Raw genomic sequence first — 21,437 nt, 5'->3', positions numbered from 1 at the left:
ATTGTGCTTCTGGTCAGGAATGTAATCATATATTCTACTCATATGCTAGCTTTTCAGAATAATCTTAGGATTTGAGGGTCACTATAAGAATTTTGATATAAAACATTGAACAACTCAAAGAAAACAAAATGAAAGTGTGGTTCTGTTTGACATCTTGAAGTTATTAGCAAAATAGATAAACACAAATGATCAGTCAATGTAATTTATTAAAGGTAATCAATAAAATTAAACGAGGAAATATTGTGCTAGTATTTATTAAAGGTGATTAGAAGATTCAGTTAAATACCACTTTTTCCTCAATGCAGTGAAACCTCACAACAATGATACTTGATATTATGATAAATTCCCTTCCTTACAGTGATACTTTTCTAATCTTGGTTTTTCATTGGCTACAGCTAAACTCCTCTCAATGCAATGATATTCTTTACTACAATAAATCTCTGTAACAATATTTTTTGAAGATAATTTGAAACCATTATAACAATATTTTTTATATCTAGCTTGATAGTCTTCCATATATTTTCAAACTTGCCACCAGTTTTTCTCTCCAATATAATCAACTTTTTACAAATAAAATAGTTATTTTGCATCATCTGATCACCAGCAGTGTTGATGAAGTTGTCTGTACTACTACTTTTTATGTAGTACATAAAAGTGTGCAACAATAAAGCACGTTACAGAAACAAAACATCCTATTTTATTAATTAACCAATTAATTTAACTTTGTGGATCAAATAAATACTTATAAGTGCATTTTCTGGTGGTACTAACACTGATTTAAAAGATATGTCAACAACAGCATAAATTTTATGGCATGTGATGATAATGCTGCCTCTCACTATATAACGATAATCTGTTTTCAATCATATAATTTCTTGATCCAATGCAAATTGGTAAATGCAAGTCCATACTTTTTTTTTTCATGGTCAATGTGGGATGCGTGACTATATATATTAGCTGTGTTTGATTAGCTCCATGTGAAGAGAAAAAATGAGGGAAAAATAATGATACAGACATATAGTTTTTTATGTCAAATTTTTAGGGAGTAAAAAGGGTTACTGCGTTGTGGCTGCAGTTTGATGAGTTGCCATAGCTAATGAAGACATGATTATCCCAAAAAAAAAAATGCCAACTTTTCGGTGACCTAGAATAATATCTTTTCTAATGGGACTTTGGCCAGGGATCTCTGGCCACTTCGTGAGCTAGCTTGCAAAGCCAGCTCACGAAGCTGAACCAAAGCCTAAAATTCTGGCATTTGCTAGGTCAATTTACAACGAAGTTGGTCAATTCCTGATATGGTGAGCCATTTCACGAACTGCCCAATTTCGGGCTTTGGCAGTAACATATACATGAAACTGACTATAAATCACCATAAGTGGCATGAACCAATCATGTGTGGTAATAGAAGAGCAAAGAAGCCAAATGTGACTTACACAATTAGCGCTTTTACCTCAGACTTTAATATGAGCTCATTTATAGTGATATTCGTGAAGTTGATAAACACATAAATTTATTAATTTTTAATTGGCAATCCCTGTCTCATCTCGTTATTTGAATGAATGCTATCATCGATAGAAAAATTAGAGTTAATGTATGAGATATAATGAAGTCATCTCACAGATGGTTATATATACAATCATCTATATGTGTGTGCTATTTTATTCAAGTAACTTTTTATTTAGTCTAAACTTTCTTGTCAAGTGTTAGTGAAAAAATATTTTTCTTTTAAATGAAAAATGAAGTGTGTCAAGGCTTTCTATCCCTCAGATAGCTTCCAAATGTTTTTTCCCTGTTTCATGGTTTTGACTGCAGAGCTCTAAATATAAGCATGTTTTTCAGTTGATTTTTCATTAAGTTCTTTGTGCTAATTGTAATCACTATATGAGTTTTTTGGTCTTCCTTCCTTTCTCTCAAAGTTAAATCTCCACTCTCACCACATCCCCCTGACATAAAACTCTCGCAAAAAAGGCCCTCAGAACCAAGCGCTGGTGTTGCCATGGGTAAGTATTTCAAATTCTCAATCTCTCTTGTATTTTCATTGGGTTGAGGTTTTCAAAATCCTCCCATGTTACATTACTACATTACATTAATTACATTTTTTTTTCTTTGATAAAATAATTTAACATAGTAATAATTATTGAGAGAGAGAGACTCAATGAAGTTTTAGCCACAATTATATAGTGGAATTTCGGTTTGCAAGCATAATTCGTTCTGTGAGCTGTGAGCATGCTCGTAATCTGAATCACTTGCACATTGAATCAAAATTCCCCATAGGAAATAATGTAAAATTGTATGATTCATTCACATAAAAATGACTATTAAAACAGAATTTAATCAACTATACAATGCGATAATAATTTTATTATAAAATAGCACCATAAAATACAATACAATTTTACAAATTAAACTACTTTAAACGATGAAAGTGAGGATTATTGCATATAGAAATGTCCTCTCCACTTGTCAATACAAGATTCATTGAGACTGGTTATTTGTGGAGATGAAGATTACAAGGAAGAAAATTCATCACTGTCCCCCACGGGACTTGAACCCCGGTCTCTCGCTTGCCGGACGAGTGCTCTACCATCTAAGCTATGGAAGCAGATAGAATGTTTCAACCTTGGAGCATATATATATATGTTGAAAGGCACCGTACATGGACATCGTCACTAATCAACTAATATCTCGTGAATGACATAGGCCAACCAGATGGCCACGTGCGGTATGGTGCCTTTCAACATATATATATGCTCCAGGGTTGAAACATTCTATCTGCTGCCATAGCTTAGATGGTAGAGCACTCGTCCGGCAATCGAGAGACCGGGGTTCAAGTCCCGTGGGGGGCAGTGATGAATTTTCTTCCTTGTAATCTTAATCTCCCCAAATAACCAGTCTCTCAATGAATCTTGTAATGAGGACTATTGTTTAGCACTCACTGTTATCTGCTGGCTCACCGTAATCCTCTTCTTTTAGTGACACTTCAAAATAGGAAACATCCCAATGACACTTGCTTTTGCCTCTTTTTCAAGATTTTGCAAAAATGAGATATATCATTGTCGTTGGACAGATTCATTGCTTGCACTGCTACAGCTTTACTTGGATGGTTCTTTTCCACAAAATTTTTCTTAGCTTCCCTCATTTTACACATCTCTCTAATTTCATTTGAGGTGAGGGACTTTTCATTTCTCTCTTCTCAGACAAGTAACCATCCATAAGTACTCCATAATTTCTAGCTGTTGCATGCAATAGTGATCCATTAGTTGATCTGTGGTGAACTCTTACTCATGTTCCTTCAGTAGTGCTTGAATGTTGTCCTCATTTTTATGTGATTCAATGGTTTTCCCTAAGAACACGATCTCTTCAAAAAATGGTCGCTATTAAAAACTCAAAACTCATGTTAATGAGCTAACTGTTTAAAGTCACGCTCAATAATGTAACTAACCCACAGTTTTCAGGAAGCAGAATTGAGGGTTCTAATGGTGATCTCATTCCAAGCTTTATCAATGATTTTGAGGCAGCGCACAATATTAAAATGGTTTTCCAGAAAACTCTCCAAGGGTGAGGTTTCTTTTGTTTGCTGAAGATTATATGTTATTCCACAGTGAGAATGTGAGCAGAAACTAAGAGCCATTGATTCAGTGTTGTGATTACATAAACTAAACACAAAATTTTTGCTCGTAACATAAATTATCACTCCTTTATTGTCAAAATTTGCTCGTATATCCAAACACTATCCAATCGAGTCACTTGTTAACTGAAATTCCACTGTATTCCAAATATATATATATACACACACACTATCAATAACCAATCAATTCAATTATTGTTCAGAATAGTTTTAACTCCATCTGGATTTTTTTTTCACTGTCAAACTCAAGTTTTGTCTTTTTCTTTCAATCAAATGGATCTTCAACATATTAGCTTTAATGTAAATAAGTTCTCTGGTCCTCTATCATTTGTTTAGAAGTTTTAGTTTGTACGTAATAAAAGAATATGCATATATATATGGAATTGTAATTTAATCACGAGTAAAAAAAAAATAGCGGAATCAATATTTATAAATCAGGCATGCTAAAACTTTATCCTAAACAATCTTTTAAGATGTAGTTATTTTTCTTGCTTACAGACCATCTTTAGCAGAAGAAGTTTTGTGACACTTTAAATTTGATACACACTTCTGTAATTTGTAATATGTGCTCTTTCATTACCAATCAAATATCAGAGTTCTCAAATTGTTTCTGCGTTGCTTTTTCGATATTTATCAAGATTGTTACTTGAAAATTCACATTTCAAATTTAATTTTTGAACTTAACAATGCTTGCATCCATGTATTGTGGAGATTGAGTGCATGAGTATGTGTGAAAAATTCAGATAATATAATGAAATGTTTAGAAATATAATTTTAGTATCAGTTTATAGCATGTATTTGAAGATAATAATGAGTGACTTTCAGTATTGTTTTCCTATAATGGAATTTCTATGTATGCTGTAGGAATATTCTCAGTTATGTTGTGGGAAAATTGATATTTGTTCTCTACATGTTTTTTAAGATCATCCTCGTTCATTGATTTAATTGGAATGTAAAAATTTGACGTAGATAAAAATTGTTTTAATATTGTCATTAGACTGAATGTGTCTGATCTTAGGAAATCACTTTGTTTCAAAAACTGAAGAGTTAATTTTTATTTAACTAATCATATTCCTAATTTTCTTTATAAAAAAATTCAAAAAATATATATTTTTCAATTTTTGATTAAAATAAATATAAATTTTTTGCGTAACTTTTATTGGCATAATATACATTCAGAGCTTAACATATCTGTTTTGTAAGTTCCTATTTGTTATCTGTCTACGCTGTAAATATACTGCTTATATCACAAAGGTAATGCTGAAGGATTATGATATTAGCCAAACAATAATACAAGGTAGGCAAAAACTTCATGACATGTTTAAGAAAAATTAACCAATCAGAGCATTAAAATAAAAAAAAGTTGGTTAGCAATTTATATTAAATATTTTAGCAATTTATATTAAATATTTTAGCAATTTATATTAAATATTTTAGCAATTTATATTAAATATTTTAGCAATTTATATTAAATATTTTAGCAATTTATATTAAATATTTTAGCAATTTATATTAAATATTTTAGCAATTTATATTAAATATTTTAGCAATTTATATTAAATAAATATTTATCATTGCTTGTAATTATTTATTTATTGATGAATTAAAAATAATTCAGAATTTCACTCGTAGATGGTGCTAACGTGAAAAACTTGCCATACATGAAATATAAGAGAAACGATGCATCTGTGATGCACAAACGATGGTGATTTCATCACCATCCACGCTATGTCCCATGTTATGAATTACGTTGGCTATTTTTGATACAGTGCCATCTATGACTGAAAATTGAAACTATTTTTTAATTGACCGAAAAAATATTTGCATAATGATATATTTTTGTGCACATTCCACTTTTTTTTATGTGAATCAGTTGATTTTTATCAATTTTTCAAATGTGTCATGGACATTTTGCCTACCCTATATTTTAAGTCTTCAAAGTAATGTTAAAAATTTATGGGAATGCTAACTCTACCACACTCATAGTCATTTAACTCCACTTATAACTCAAGAAAAAAAAATGTTTTAACCCAATGTGCATAGAATAATGGAAATTTCAGAAGCTAAGTACTGATCAGCTTTTTTTTCCAAACAAAAATTCCTGTTTATGTAGCTCGGAAGCAAGAAGTTATCAAGTTAACTGAGCAAATTATAGAGGCTGTCAACAGTGGAGATTTTGAAAATTACACGTATGTAGTAATTAATATTTTACTTTCTTAAACGTGATCATATTTTTTTCTGGGTAATAAATGATATTTTTGATTTCCTGTTTTACTCTTCACTTTCTTTTTTTCTCCACATTCAGAAAATTTTGTGATCCTCACATGACAGCCTTCGAACCAGAGTCTTTAGGTAATTTAGTGGAAGGCATGGATTTCCATAAGTTTTACTTCGATAATGGTAATTGCACATGTAGTTACACGCTTTGATTTATACATGCATTTTCAAGAGTCACCTTTACCTGCATTTATTTTATGTAAATGAACATTTTTTAAATGAGCACCCCATAGGCACTTATTTTGATAAAACATCAATTACTAAAAAAGTTTGCCGTGATAACTAGTCATTAATACAAATCATAGATAAAATACTTTTTCATAAAATATTCAGTTTTTGATTTTTCCACAATTTTAATGCATTTGCTGTTGTAGTTCATATTACTAGAATGTTTAAGTAAACAGTAATCGTGAGGGAAGTAAGTGTATTCAGAAACTATGGCCCCAAAGCAGAACATTTTGCATTGTTTTGCAATGAGCCCTCAGCTCACTTAAAAAATGTTCTGTGGTAAAAATTCCTTTATAGTGTTTTCTATGCAGAAGAGTTTTTTATAATTCTTACTGAGATTATTCTGCAGCAGCACTGGTTGTTCTGGGACTTGTGTCACAGTTTACAGCATGTTCTCCTGCGAGGACTATGACAAATAATTTACAAATAAAGTTTCGGATCATTTATTAGTTTTCTGTGTGTGACCTACATAAATAATTAGGATAGGAATTTACAACCAAGGATCAGAATCAAAAGCACTCTGTTATTTTATCATTATTGTTGTTACTCAAATGTGTGAGTAATGTAAGAGGATAAATATCTTTTTAAGTTGCTCTACTCCTAAACTCACCTGGGTCTTTGGAATCTGTGTTTTTTAAAAAACCTTGGTCATTATCGAGTAAAAATATATTTTAAGTTTTTCATGTTTAAATTAAAAATTTCCGTACATCACCCACTGGTCTTTATTGAGCCTATTTATAATTGTTGGTTTAATGATAGTTGTATATGCGGTGGAACTCTCTCTCTCTCTCTGTCTACTTTGAAAGAGAAGGTATTAGTTTTTTTTATGAGGTACAAATTTTTTTGTTTTAAACTAAAATTTAATATGAAGGGTCATTTGTTCTAACATTTATAGCTATACTTGCTCTGCTTATTTTTTCCCCAGTTTCTCATGATGGCCTCCGTACTGATTTTTTTTTTTTTGAACTAACAAACTGTTTGGCTGATATACGGACTGGGAAATAAGAGAAAGGAAAAATGATCAGGGAAAATGTAAAGTATTTAGCCAAAAGTCAGGAAAAATTCTTTGAAGGAAAATTCTGAAACTAGAACATTTGGAAGATTAAGATTTTGAATTACTTTTTTACTTTTTTTCCAGGAGGTTTGATCAGGGAAATAATTTAGCAGATTTCGCTAAAAGGATAAAATCCAACAACTCTGACATCTGACCATCCTCTATATTCCTCGCATCACTTTTAAAGATACTGAGAATTTTAGAGAAAAGTCTACCATAGTTCACAACTGGCTGCACCACCATCTGAGGTTGTATGAAAGTTTCTAGATCAATCTAGAAGATTCGAGTATATCTTCACATTTCCTGTTTGGCATTGAAGGACCAGACACACCCCACTTCCCATCTCAAGGAAATATTGAAGCATTCCCAAAATATGGGTGCTTTTACCATCGATGATTTCCGGTTTGGCATCGCTCAATGATAGCATTTTCAGGGGTTTATAACAAATTTCACTTCCGATAGTTACAGGTGGACAATGACATAATGATAAAACAATTTTCATAACATTGCCCCCTTCTTAAGAATTGTTCTTCCCGACAATTCTATCTTCAAGTCTGTAGGTCGCACTTTGTCACTCACTGGTAAAGAGCTAGTCTGTTCAAGTGGACCATCTTGCATTTTGCTGATGGAGTCTTTTGAATCTGAATCACCACATCGTTCAGTTATTTCACGACTCTGCAGGGTCCTTCCCAAGATATCTGGCATTTCGGGCAAAGTCCTTTTCAGGTTCCAGAAGGTTCCAGAGCCAGACGAGGTCTTTTTCCTTGAAGTCGTGAGACGTGGCCTTCACATTGTAGCAGCTTTTCATCTTTCTGGAGCTGATGTTGATCCGGTCTCTGGTGATTCGATGCACATCCTTGAGGCACTCTTGGAGTCCCTCGATGTATTCTTCTGGTGGAAGAAGAGTATCTGGTGGTCACGCAAACAGCAGGTAACCTGGCAGCTGAAGATCTCATCCCATGAGCATCTACACTAGTAAAAATTTGGTGCTCTCGTGGTCACCAATCTGGCTTCCGTGCAACTCTTTCAAAATTTTTCCACTCTTCCTCATGGTAGTATGAGTTGCCATCTAATCGTCTTTCCATCCTCCGACTCCCATTTACAGTACAGCCCGCTATCTCCAGGGAGTCCCATAGCTCCCAGTATCTTCTGGTTATGGAACTGGAAGAGGCAACGTCTTGCCACATTGGTTTATTCCCAGTGGATTCCTTCAAGTCCATTATTGGTCATATGTCAGGATCTTCTAGTTGGGCCTTTGGGGTGTTCTCATCACTCCAAGGATCGTCACTTGTGATATTATCTGTCTCACTGTGTGGTTCACGGGCCCGTCTTTTCTTCAGCCTTGGTGTAATTATGACAGTTTTGTGGACATGATCTTCTCGATAGAGCATCGTCATTTCCTTGCGATGCTCCCTTGCGGTGCTGCATTTCTATGTCATACTCCTGCAGCCATTGTATCCATCAAGCTACTTGACCCTCTGTGTTCTTGAATTTTAACTGCTAATAAGTTGAGGTCCATGCGAAAGAGAAATATCCAACCCTTGAGGTAGTGATGGAATTGTTCTACAGCTTTGACGATTGCGAGCAGGTCTTTTCTAGTAACGCAATAATTCCTCTCTTGTTCCCTCCCAAATAATTCCTCTCCCATTTACAAACTCTTGCTGAAGTAGACAATGACATGTTCTTTGCCGTCCACTTCTTGCGATAGAACAGCTCCGATCCCATTGTCACTTGCGTCCATGGCGAGGACGAATTCTTTCTCTGCTCATTGAAATGGCAACATTGGAGCTGATGTTGGGGTTGTTTTAGTGACGTAAAGGCACCTTTGCACTCATTGGTCCACAAGAATTTTTGTTTGGCTTCAATGAGTCTGCGGAGGGTCTCACTATTTTGGAGAAGCTTTGGACAAATCTTTGGTAATATGTGCAAAGTCCCAGGAAGCTCCAAATTTTTTTTCACATTCTCTGGTCGCTTCCAGTCTTCGGTCTTCTCAGTACCTGTCCTGATACCATCTCAAGAGATGATGTGACCCAAGTAGGTGACTTTTCGTGTCTAAACAGACGGCACTTTGTCGAGTTCAATAGACCTTGCGTTAGAGAGTTTCAAGGACCTTGCTCAAATTCTTTAGATGTTCTGAGAATGTTCGTCCATCTATTATTATGTTGTCCAAGTACACGAGACATTCGTAAGATAGTGCATGTAAAACGGCCTCCATTAGCTGCCGATTTGTTGTTATTAGTCTTTTATAACAATAATATTCTAAAGTAGGGGTCTCCAACCCGTTGTCTGCCGTTGCTATTTTGGTGATCCGCCAGAACATTTTGATCAATTGATGCAATGTTATTCAAAAATAGGGTAAAACGAAGATTTCGACAAAAAAAGTCACCCATCTTCATATAGACTTACAACAAGGACAGGCTGATCAGTGTCCAGTATTTAGCTTCTTAATAAGGCCTTTAACGCAAAAGAAACCACATCATACACTTCTTCCTTCTTCACCATAAATAACATCGAGTACATCCTATCCTCCTTGAGTGGGAGAAAGCAGAAATGAATGGAATTTCCATGGTATCGTATTTCTCGGGTGCATGGTTGGGAAAGGAGCAGGTGAATGTATGCATCTTGATTAGTTGGAAGAAGGATTTGTACAGTTAGTTTAGTTGTGTTTTTGGTTTTTGAAACCTTTTATCAGAAGCCTTTTAGTCTAAATGAGGGCATGGTGGTGAATCATGATAGCAAAACAAGAAAAGTTGAAGAAAAAGTGAGATTTTTTTCAAGAAAATTGGTCATTCCTTCATTTCTTCGTCTAACACAAGGCTAAAGCAGTTTTTCTCATTTGCAATTAGAGTGTAGCCATGATGAAAGAATGCAATATTAAGAGACATTACGATACCAAGCATAGCGCGAAGCTGAACTGCAACAGTCATTATTCTTCGGAAGAAATGAATAGTCTGAAAATTGTGTTTGTGTTAGTCATATAATAGTAGAAAGAATTGTGAAACGTGGAAAGCCCTTCATTGATGGAGAATTTGTTAAAGAATGCCTTCAGTCTGCAGTTGATGTGCTTTGTCCATCAGAGGCTCAAGCTGTTTCGAACATTGGTTTGTCTGATGTAACAGTAGCAAGACTCGTGGAGAATCTGTCAGCGGATGTATTCAAGACCTTCAAATCCAAATGTGAGGAATTTTTGTTTTACTCAGTAGCTATGGATTTAATTGATGGATGCAACAGATGCCGCACAAGCAGCCATTTTCATTCTTGGTATTGACAAAAACTTTAAAATTGTTGAGGAGTTAGCTAATGTCGTTGCACTTAAGGATACCACACGAAGTTTCAACTTATATTCAAGTTTGGCAGAAACATTAGCAAAATGTGAGTTGGACTTAGTGTGACAGAGTTGACTGGGGAAGGGGCATAAAAAAGGAAAACAATTAAATTTATTATTAAGGAATATTTTTGCGTTGTGTTTTGACGTCGGCCAACAAAGAAAATGACCATTAAAAATTAATAGAATTCATACAGAGGGGTCAATAATAACAAATTAATTTAATAAATTAACAAATAAAATAAGGGTTATTCAAAGAGGAGATCCACATCCAACATGTTATAATACCATTGCAAACATATGAACTTGACATGCCGAATATCAAATGATTAAGTATCTCGATAAAAATAAACATTAAATTCTATAACTGAGAGAGATAATTCTGACTAAATTGATACGGCACTCACCACCAAATCTTTCAGATCCATCTCAGTCCTCATCGTCCATATTCATCACCAGAGATTCCCTCTCCCTTTTTCTCTCTAACCTTGACCTCTAACTTCCTTCTCAACTATGGGGAAAAAGACCCCGTTTTTAGCAGCGTCTCACCTTATATAGGCCCTATGGTACCAGCGGTTCCTCAGAATAATTGCTTCTCGGAACTCACCAGTTCGCTTCATGTCGGCGGCTCTATTATTTCAAAAGACCGTCGAGGCGCCAGAAACTGTAACACCATCTGCGTCTTGCGGTGTTACATTAGGCAACATATCTGCCATAACTACAGATGATGCTCTCTCTATGTCCGGTCAGAAGATGGGTAATCACATTGATAAAGTCAGGTGCCGAAAAATGCAGAAATACGAAGATAAGGGCTTTCCACTGCATCATACGCCAGGAAAACTTGCACAAAAAGTTTTTCTCCAACTTTGAGCATGTAATGTCTGTTGTAGTGAAAGCGGTTAACTTCATTCAATCCAAAGGACTTAACCATAGGCAGTTTCAAAAATTCTTAGATGATTTGGAAGCTGAGCATGGCTACGTTATTTACAGTATTATACAGAGGTACTTTGGTTGAGCTGGGGAAAGATGCTTCAATGCCTGTTTTCCTTGAAGGAGGAAGTTGATGAATTCATGAAATCCAACGGAAAATTATTGGAGAGTTTGAAGATATAAAAAGTGGGAGAGATATTTTGCATTTCTTGTCGATATCACTGGTCATCTGAAAGATCTAAACTACCACTTACAGGGAAAAGACCTACTTGTCCGTAATCTTTATGACAACGTGAAAGCGTTCAAAACTAAATTAGTTATTTGGGAATGTCAATTGCAAAACAAAAAGTGCACATATTTTCCTAAATTACTGGAGTTCGTAAATAGATCTACAACTTGGAAACTGGACGATTATGTATAGTGCATTTCAAATCAGAATAGAATTGAGAAGCAGATTTTCCAACTTCCGCGAGAACAAAATTTCTATGAAAATGTTTTCCTCACCATTCTCGGTTGATATCAAAAGTGTTCAATCAGAGCTACAATTAGAATTTGCAGATTTGCAATGTGACTGCAGTTAAATGCAAGTTTTTTGAAATTCATACGATACTTCATTAATTGATTTTTATTCTGAGTATGTGTTCGAAGAAAAGTATCCAGAAATACGCAAATATGTATTGTTCATGTCTTGTATATTTGGCAGCACTTACATATGTGAACAACTGTTTAGTCCAATGAAGAACACAAAAACTGGAACACGTCTGACTGATCGGCATTTTTAGGACACTTTACAAATAGGGACAACACAAATTTTACCTAACATTAAAGCTTTAGTCAAGCAAAAACAATGTCAAGTTTCGCATTAATTTAGGAATTACATCCACTCGCATTTGTAATGTAAGTAACCAAAGACTTTTTTTTTTGTAGTTGGTACGTAATTAATTCAACATATAATGTATAAACAAAAATCATTCATTTTCATTGTTTTGTACAATATAAAAAATACCTAAAAATAATTGGTCTTACCCCAATTCAGTTCAATTTTTTAAAATGAAAATGCTACATAATGGAATAATAAAATATGTAGTATGCTTCACATTTTAATTTGTCGTATCTGAGCGTATGTGGGATCAACCTTTGGCAGGGGGATGGGGCACACTGAGATTGATTGGAGGCACAAGAAATATCTGAGAAAAATTTAGATTTATGAACTGTCAAAAGCATTTTCAAGTAACAAAAATGTATTAATATAGCAAAAAAAGATATTTTTTGACGCTAATTTCAAATGTTTTTTAAATCATTCAAAGTTAATATATGTTAAAATTAATTTAATTGAATGTTTAAATTTTTTTAAATATTTTGAATATATTTAGTTTGTGATTGTCTTTGGGTCCCCATGCAGTGCAGTTAATGAGTGGCCCGCAGAACGCTACAAATTTTTTATGTGGCCCTCGAGCATAAACGTTAAAGACCCCTATTCTAAAGTATATAGAAATTTATTCCTATTAGTGATTTCACTGTTTTTTTTACTTATTTTCATTTGATTTTTGGTTTTTGCAACCCTATCTCTGAAATGATGCATGATTTACGAAATTCTGATAATTTGATTTTTCTTTTTTATGTAAAAGATGATCTCATAGTATATAAGCTGTTTTCAGAATTATTTTTTCTATTATTATAATTGTGAATGTTTAATCAGATAATTTTTCATTCACAGTTTTAGGTAAGAATTGCAAAGCTCTAAATACAACTATAATGAATCCCTCAGTTCACCTCCTAGGAGATGATGCAGCTTGTATAGCTTACATTCGTCTCACCCAATATATGGACAAGTAAGTTTTCTCTTTCTGCTTCAGCTGGAAAAAAATTCGAATTTATATTAATTTTTTTCTTGAATATTATGAAAATAGAAATGTGTTCAAAACTTGTAAAAAGTTAAATTTTAGAATCTTTATTAATGCAGATTTTCTATTGCAGTAAAAAATTTTGAATAAATGCTCATATTTTTTCTACGAGTACTTCCAAGCCCCATTCACATGGGAAATAGAAAAAGCTGGTTCAAAACTTGCTTCAAGAATTTTCACCAATGACTGCTACCGTAATATTTGGACATGTGAACCGTGACTTCCAGCCCATTGGAATTTTTTCTGTCGGTCCGCGAAATATTTTTTCCAATTCATATAACCGCTATATAATTGTTGATATATTAAATATTTTCAATCTCTAAATTGGTATTTATTTGTCTTACAAGAATTTGTCTCCCAGGTTGACGTCTTCGAAAATTTTTGGAAAAATTACCACTGATTCTACTCATTTAAATATGTAAAAAAATATTTTTAAGAACCTGGCGGAGTTATCATGAGTCACTCGTAAAAAAATTGTGCATATTTACATTTTGAATGCCAATAGAGGTCGATTGAATTTAAAAACCTGCAACCCTAGAGTAAGTGATATCATTCAGACACCACATGACGAGGTACGCACAAAGCTTTTCCCCTCTTCCTTAGTATTCAACAGAGACAATGAAAAGCCGTTTTTTTTATGTGAGAGGAATGAACCTGAATTTTTTCATAATTTTTTTGAGGACATGTTGGGGCCTTTTCCCTGTTGATCTTCCACAGTTCTACAAATTATTTCTATTTGTTTTTTGCCATTCCTGAAATTATTTTCCCACTCATTTATTTTTGCATGTCCTTAAATTATTTCTCCTATTTATCAATTTTTTTGCTTTTGCTCAAATTATTTCTCTTTTTATTCTTTACTGGTCCTCAAATCATTCCTCCTATTTATTGATTTTTTGCGGATCATTAATTTTTGTTTTTAGTATTGATTGTTCAACTACTTTCACAAAATCCACAGTCGTAAAAAGGTTTAGAACACCACTTTAAGGACACAAACTACTTCTTGGTACAGTGATACTTCTGATTTACATCAATAATTCTTTCCAAGTCTATTGATGTAGGTCACGGTAAATTTTTTTCTGATATATTTTTAAAATGATAAGGCAACACTAGGTTTCATCAGAATCTAATGATCATAATTGATTGTATTTATCGCTACAGATACGGAATCACCAGGGGTTTTTTTTTCAATAATGTGACATTAATTCTCAAGGGTATTTGGTATTTGTTTGTGTTAGTAGATATTCATGGGAGAACCCGGATGGTAACAAAAACATCTTGCCATCATGAAAATACAACAATCGTGTCACAACATGGACAGTGTGGGGGGGGGGGGGTAAATAGATATTGTAAACCACAGGAAAATATATGACGTCACCAGTTTTTGCTAAAAAACATTCCCAAATGTAGAAAAATTAATTATGCTGGAATTGCTGTGAAAGACGTTCAAGCTTTTCTCAAGGGCATCTAATTTTAAAACAGAATCAGAATAAGAGATGACATGAGGGGGGGGGGGTTGAGATAATTTGGAGTGATGCTGAACTCTGATGTACCATATTTAATCCAGATATAACTGGTTTATTTTTCCAGGTCTGGTGTCGCCCATACAAAGCAGTCTGAAGAAACAAGAGTATGGTACAAGAAAGATGGAAAATGGCAAAATGTACACTGCCACCAGTCAGCTCTGGCCTCATCTTCATTCGCTGCTGTTCACAAATAGTAAGAAAAAAATGGGCGCTGCAAAAGAACAAGAATGAAGATTTAAAAAAAAAGACTCGTCTTTTTTGTTTCTCTTTTTTTTACAGTCGGCTGATTGGCTGTCTTTAGCTCCTTCCTCCCCTTCATCAGATAACACTCTAACCTCAACCTCTGTGGTTTACTTCTCGTCCCTGCCCCTTCTTTTGTGTTAAAATTACATTTCATTACCGCTGAGCTTAAGCTTCGAATGAGTAATCACGTGAAACATTTTGAAAAAAAATTGTCGAGTATGTGACGTGTATGAGCTGGTGCTTGCTGCAGTTGCATATCAATTATTTTTTTTATCATTATCTCTTGTTCGATTTTGTAGGAAAAGGTAATTATCTGATTTGTTTTCTATGCGTTTTCGTAGTATTTTGTTCATCTTCTCTACTTAATTTTTTTTTTCAACAATACCGATATTTGCTTTCGCGTATTCAAAATATGAAACCAGCCCTTTCCCCCCTTCAACTTCCTATCTCTGTCTCTTTCTCCCATCTTTCTCTGCTTGCAACATGTTAAAAGAGAAATCAGAACATTTTATCGGGAAGCCTTTTATGCTAACTTGTCAATTTAAAGCGTTTTCTATCCAAATGATGATGATAAATGATAATGTAAATCTAAACTCTATAAGTATAAGACGGTTTTTTGACCTCTCCGATTGCTATGTCTTCTAGTGATTGTAGGAATTTTTTGCATAACACTAATAATGGTTCCTGGTTTTTGTACCAAGGAACAAAGTTAAAGGGATATATATATATTAAAAAAACAAAAACAATTTTTAGCTCATTATTTGCAGTTTCTCGTTGTGGTTGCTGTATATTTAATATATTTGTTAAATGTTTTTTGTGCAAACTGTATTTACTGCTGTTTGTATGTCAATTAGCTCTAGTAGCTCCTTTTTACCAGTAGGAAGTGATGCTATCCGTTTTGTTTCCATACATAATAAAATGTGAACTTTTTTAACAATGAATCTGCCCAACAGGCCTGCTATTTATTCCTCCCTTTCTTTTGTATTGCAACATCTAGTCATTTTGTACCCCCACCAGCAGATGTAATGCATCAGAATACTTGATTATTGATGGTAGGTATTTTAATGGTAGGTATTAGTTTGATTCCCCCCCCCCCCAAAAAGTACCTCTTGTGATATGGGGTCAGTGATATCCACCTATTGATACGTCTCAAATTAATTCAGTTTATCAGGTCATACCATAAATTTGTTCTTTTCCCTCCCATTTAAAATCAAGCAAAAGAAAGTTCGAAGTTAATTATTTCTCTGCAAATCAACTCCAAATAAAACTGCTGTGATTTCCTGCGTATTACCTTTTAGACAAACTTCACCTTTTTCAGGAAAAGAAGTAATCGGCTGTGTATAAATCTGAATATGGAAAGCTCATGTAGCTCAAATTCTAGTAGCTGTTTAAATCATGACTAAGGAAATCTTAAGGAATAGAAGGGGTTGTTTGGTTACATTTCTTATTAATAACGATCATTCTACTTGCACTATAGTAAAACTTAGGTAAATAATTTTTATTTGTGTGGTCCCCACCTAGTTTTTAAGGATGATAATGTTATTAAACCCTCGTTTAGTCATCACTATGGAAAAGTTTGAGAGACGAACAGGTGATTTTTATGGCTCCCGTTAAAGAGCTTGATAACATCATTGCCATATGTTCATAAGTGACCATGAAAGCCTTATGTAGCAAAACAGAATAGCTCAAGTGACAAAAGCAACACTGAGCAAATTCATTTAGTGACTAAAAAACAAAGTTCTTAAAACGTAGGGACCGTTCGAGCTGGACATAATTTCTGCATAGGCCCCTCAGTAATTCACGGTTTCAAATTTAAGCAAAACATCTTTGTTGAAAAACCAGGCATTTCTTTCCAAGTTGAAGCCTTCTAATGTCTGCTTTTCCCTGCTCAGGACCACTCAAGTCAAAATTGGGCCTCTTGTTCAGTGTAAAATGTATTTGTATCATGAGTTACTGATAAGTGTACCAGTGCATTGTACTATAATAAGTAAAATACTAAAAGCTCAAAAAAGGTTTCTCTTTTAGTCTGTAAATTTTGTTGGTATAGTAATTTTGGTAAATTTGAAATTATTATATAATTATACGATTTTCTTAATATTGCACATTGAAACAGATGGCACTTTGCTAAAGTCATCACTCCGCTTAAGCCATCAATTTCTCAATAATGTGAGTGACAACTTAACAAGGTTTTACTGTGTTTGGTACCTTTAATTATTTTTCTAAATATTTTCATTCCAACCTCTCAGAAAAAAAAAAAAAAAAGCTGCAGATAACATGCAGCTCACTCACAGTTCAAAAAATAGATGAAAACTAGTATTTTCTCTTCTTTTTATGGACGATTCTATGTATTTATTTGTGTTTCCAATGCGTTACGATGCTGTTTGTTTGTTTCAAAAAATATTTTTTAGGAGATCTTTCTACTTGCTTGGTGGATACGTACAAATAGAAATAGCTAAAAACGAGACATCGCCAATTGCAAAAGCGTTTCGACTTACCCTTTCCCTTAAATAGTTATGGAGGGATATAGATTATTGATGATTTGTTTATTTTGTTGGAAAAAAAAACCTGAGTAATTGTAATTTCTGGGATGATTATGAGCAGGCCTGTTTTGCATGTTCAATCAAAAACTTATTTATTGTTTTGAGTAAAATTATTTTTTTCAGGGATTCGCTATTTTTTTTTCTTCTTATCTTTGAGCTTGTTTGACTTTTGATGAATGCTGTTGGCTTGGTCTTTTTTGGCAGCTCAATGTTTATTTCTTGAATTTGAGGAAAAAAAACTGAATATAGGTACAATGAGGAGAAAAAAAAAATTCTAGATTTAGTTATAATTGTGAAATTTTCGTGTGGTTGTGGATTCAATTCTTTCAGCCTTGCATCATGCAAAGAAAAAACGTTTCTTCATGTTGCGCCTAAGAAGTCATGTTTTTTCTCCCTCCTCCCTTTTCCCCCTTTCGCCGCAGGAATCGCAACCGTCGTTCCTTGCTGTGTGTGTGTGTGTGTGTTTGTCTCTCTTCGCTCGATGTATCAATTTTTCATTGTATACTATTCTAATATCCGTGACTATACTGTTTGTTGGTCTCGAAAAGGTGTAAGTTCTATTTTTTTTTCTTCTTTTTTTATTATTACTATTGAATATAAATGAGAAAAGAGAAAACCCCCTGTAAACACATCACTTCCTTTTTGAACATTTTGTGCATTTTTTGTGCAGGTTTAGATCTTATTGTGCACAATTAACCCACCCCGAAGATAATCATCGGGAATGTGTAGTCATGTTGCCCATCATGCAAAATGAGAGTAAGAAAAAAAATATATATGATGCTGTAGGTTTTTTAAAACTCTTGTCTAGTCAAAACATACATTTTTTGAAACTATATAACGCTCCCTGCTACATTTTTTTAAAGGGAGATATCGCTTCAAATGTACATTTTTTCCTTTTTTTTCTTTCTTTTGTTTTTGGTATATACATATATAATGTAGTGAGAAATGAATCTCTGTTTAGAGAGGAACACCTTGAATTACTATATATAAATGTGAAAAAAAAAATTACCTTTTACTGTTGAACTTGTTTGTTACGAAATATTTTTTTTATTATTATCGTGATTCTTCGCTACGAAATAAGCACTGTTGAAATTTTTCCCCCTTTGTCTAGCTAATATTATGATTTTTTCGTATACAGATTTGAATCAGATTGTTGAAATTTTATAACTCTAAGAGAATATTTTGAGTTTTTCTTTTATATATTAATTTAAATATATAAAATAATATCACACTCAAAATTGAAGGATAAATTTTAGTGTAATGAAGTCGAAATTCAGGAAATTTATTGGGTATGTCTGTATCAGCTTTACTGTTCATTGAGAATGTTTTATATATATATTATGTACACTTGAGATTTTTTTTGTTATGGAATTCATTTTAGTTGCTGCATCATGTAACATTAATTTTCCGCATTTTGTTAATTATTGCACGCATTGGCAAAAAAATTAAAGTCATGTTTCTTTTTTCTTTTGCGTTTGGATTGGTTGGTTTGTATTTTAACTAGTTGTGGTAGTTTATCTTAATAATTAAGGCGATATAATAACATATATATATGCTTGGTAAGTTTGAAAAGTTCCTGGAATTCATGTTTATTCGACAATAAAAAAAATAATAAATTACAGAAATATGTTAGTTGAAAACTCAATAATACAATGAAACTTATTTAAGGCTCTGTATGAAATGGAAACCGGTTTTGAACGGAATCAAAAGATAGTCTGTTCGATGATTAGTGCTTTGATGTGCACCTTTATAAAATGGAAATCTGTATGAAATGGAATATTGTTTCAGTATCTTGACGTTCTGTTTCATACAGGTTTCACTAGATAAACTTTCGCACATAGACATGCAGTGATAATTTTTCCGCTCTTCTGTGTGTAAAGAAAACTTGCCTAAAAATGTGTCGGATTAGTGCACGACTACATTGAGAGTACTGTATTTACATTTGGCGACTTGAACACAGCAGTCATTAAATCTACCTTTATGGTGTTTTATTGAAACCCCCATATGATATTTTATTTGAGCCGCAACACACCTTATGCCGATTATACATTTGTGCTTTATCAATTAACTTGTTGATCTTTGATAGCTATGTTTAGAAAATCACAAGTTTGTACACACACACACCATTCATGACATTATCATCTACGTCGACTCCGTTTGGTGCTATTCCATGCTTATGTAGAGTGCCAGGCCTAACTAAATTTAATCTAAGGCCATCTTGGGGATCACAAAAATTACAAGTTATATTTTATACAGGAAATTAAAAATGCTAGGAACTTTTCTGGAATGAACCTTGTATATTGTTCACAGGTTTGGTCATTTTATGATATCCTTTCATTTATTTTGTTTTTCTTAATTCATATTGCTCTGTATTAAAAAAATGTTTGGATGCTTTTTAAATTGAATTCTGTTTAATTTTTTTGGTGGATATACGTAGGGAAGAGTAGGTAAACTTTGCCTAATAACACTCAGAAAAAATCAACGAAAAAAAGGGAAATAGAAGGAAATTATGAAAGCCCCTTATGCATTTCGACACGCTATGGTGACGTCTTCCATGGACAAACTATCATGTTAACCGAGGATCCCACTTGGATTGATTACCAAATCTTAACTCTCGGTTGCTCAGCGGAAAGAAAAAATGTATGTCAGATGTAGCGACCAAGCTGAGCATCTGTGTGTAAGTTTTCCAAGATCTTGGATCCTTACATTGGCTGCTTGTGAAATGGGGCTGTTTGATTGGTCTATTCGAATTTTTTTAGAATTCCTGCTTGTAATGAACTTTAGCCATGGTGCTGTGATCGCTAATTAGTAAACGGCAATAAATCAACACCACCGATCACAGCACAATGGCTAAAGTCCATTGCAAACAGGAATTGTAAGAAAATTTTAATAGACCAATGAAATAGCTTCATTTCACAAGCAGCCAATCAGGATGCTATAGAAGACTTACACGCAGACGCTCAGCTTCATTTTGGTCACTACGTTTGACATGGACAGACGTATATTTTTTCTTTCCACAGAGCATCCGGAAGTTAAGATTTAGTAATCAATCCAAGTGGATTCCTCGGTTAGCATGATAGGTCGTCCTTGGAAGACGTCACCATAACATGTTGAAATGCATAAAGAGTTTTCATAATTTCATTTTATTTGGCTTTTTCGCTGGTGATTTTTTCTGAGGATATACATAGCACTGAGCGTGTCGTGTTCATCGTTCATATCTGAGTATTTGATTAAACTTGTGCTATGCATGAAGAAAAGATCTTGCAGAACACAGAAAAATTTAATGTGCACTATGTGCACCAAAGTTTTGTCTAGGAAAAGTTAATATTCAAAACAATGTTAATTTTTTTTGTTAATATTTCAACCAAAACATCTATTTCCAAAAAAATTAGAAATGCATGGCTTTATACTCGTAATCCGAATACGAGACAATATCTCAATATATATATATATGGTTTTTCCCATATTGCCCTGGTGCATATGAAGTGCATGTTATATTAATTCAAGCTAGAAATTGCTGTGTCTGGATGGATGAGTTCTCGCAGTATGGTCGCTGTGGAGCTTCGATTTAAATTGCAAGTTTATTGGTTTGAGATTTGGTGTGGAATTTCCAGTCATATATTTTTCCGTGCTTTTTCTTTTTCATTTACGGTTTCATTTCAGGTTGTGATTTTTTTTTTGCATGTTTAAGTCAAATCTAGCATAAACTAACAACAATCACGGCTTTGTCTATTGAGTTATCTGTGTCTTTATTTTCTAATATTTATTTATTTATTCATATTTTT

At 33.6% G+C, this 21,437-nt stretch overlaps 1 protein-coding gene across 5 annotated transcripts in view; it reads left to right on the top strand.

Moving 5' to 3' along the window:
• Window positions 1–20,715, top strand: part of CaMKII (Calcium/calmodulin-dependent protein kinase II) — a 159,281-nt gene extending 138,566 nt beyond the window's left edge. For 3 of the 5 annotated variants that reach the window (XM_089242209.1, XM_089242195.1, XM_089242202.1), the window contains 5 exons: window positions 1,917–2,000; window positions 5,742–5,817; window positions 5,934–6,028; window positions 13,160–13,274; window positions 14,934–20,715. In XM_089242209.1, the coding sequence (XP_089098335.1) occupies window positions 1,917–2,000; window positions 5,742–5,817; window positions 5,934–6,028; window positions 13,160–13,274; window positions 14,934–15,063 (500 nt within the window). In that variant the 3' untranslated portion in view covers window positions 15,064–20,715. The remainder of the gene's footprint in view (window positions 1–1,916; window positions 2,001–5,741; window positions 5,818–5,933; window positions 6,029–13,159; window positions 13,275–14,933) is intronic. The other 2 variants (XM_089242216.1, XM_089242207.1) reach the window with 1 other exon arrangement.
• Window positions 20,716–21,437: the final 722 nt, after the last annotated feature.

The sequence above is a fragment of the Pholcus phalangioides genome, unplaced genomic scaffold (assembly GCF_987345545.1).
Source record: "Pholcus phalangioides strain wild (caught in Gottingen) unplaced genomic scaffold, Ppha-v1.0 ptg000003l_1, whole genome shotgun sequence".
NCBI lineage: Eukaryota > Metazoa > Arthropoda > Arachnida > Araneae > Pholcidae > Pholcus > Pholcus phalangioides.
Note: the sequence above shows the minus strand (reverse complement) of the source record. Positions and strands in the feature narration are given on the sequence as shown.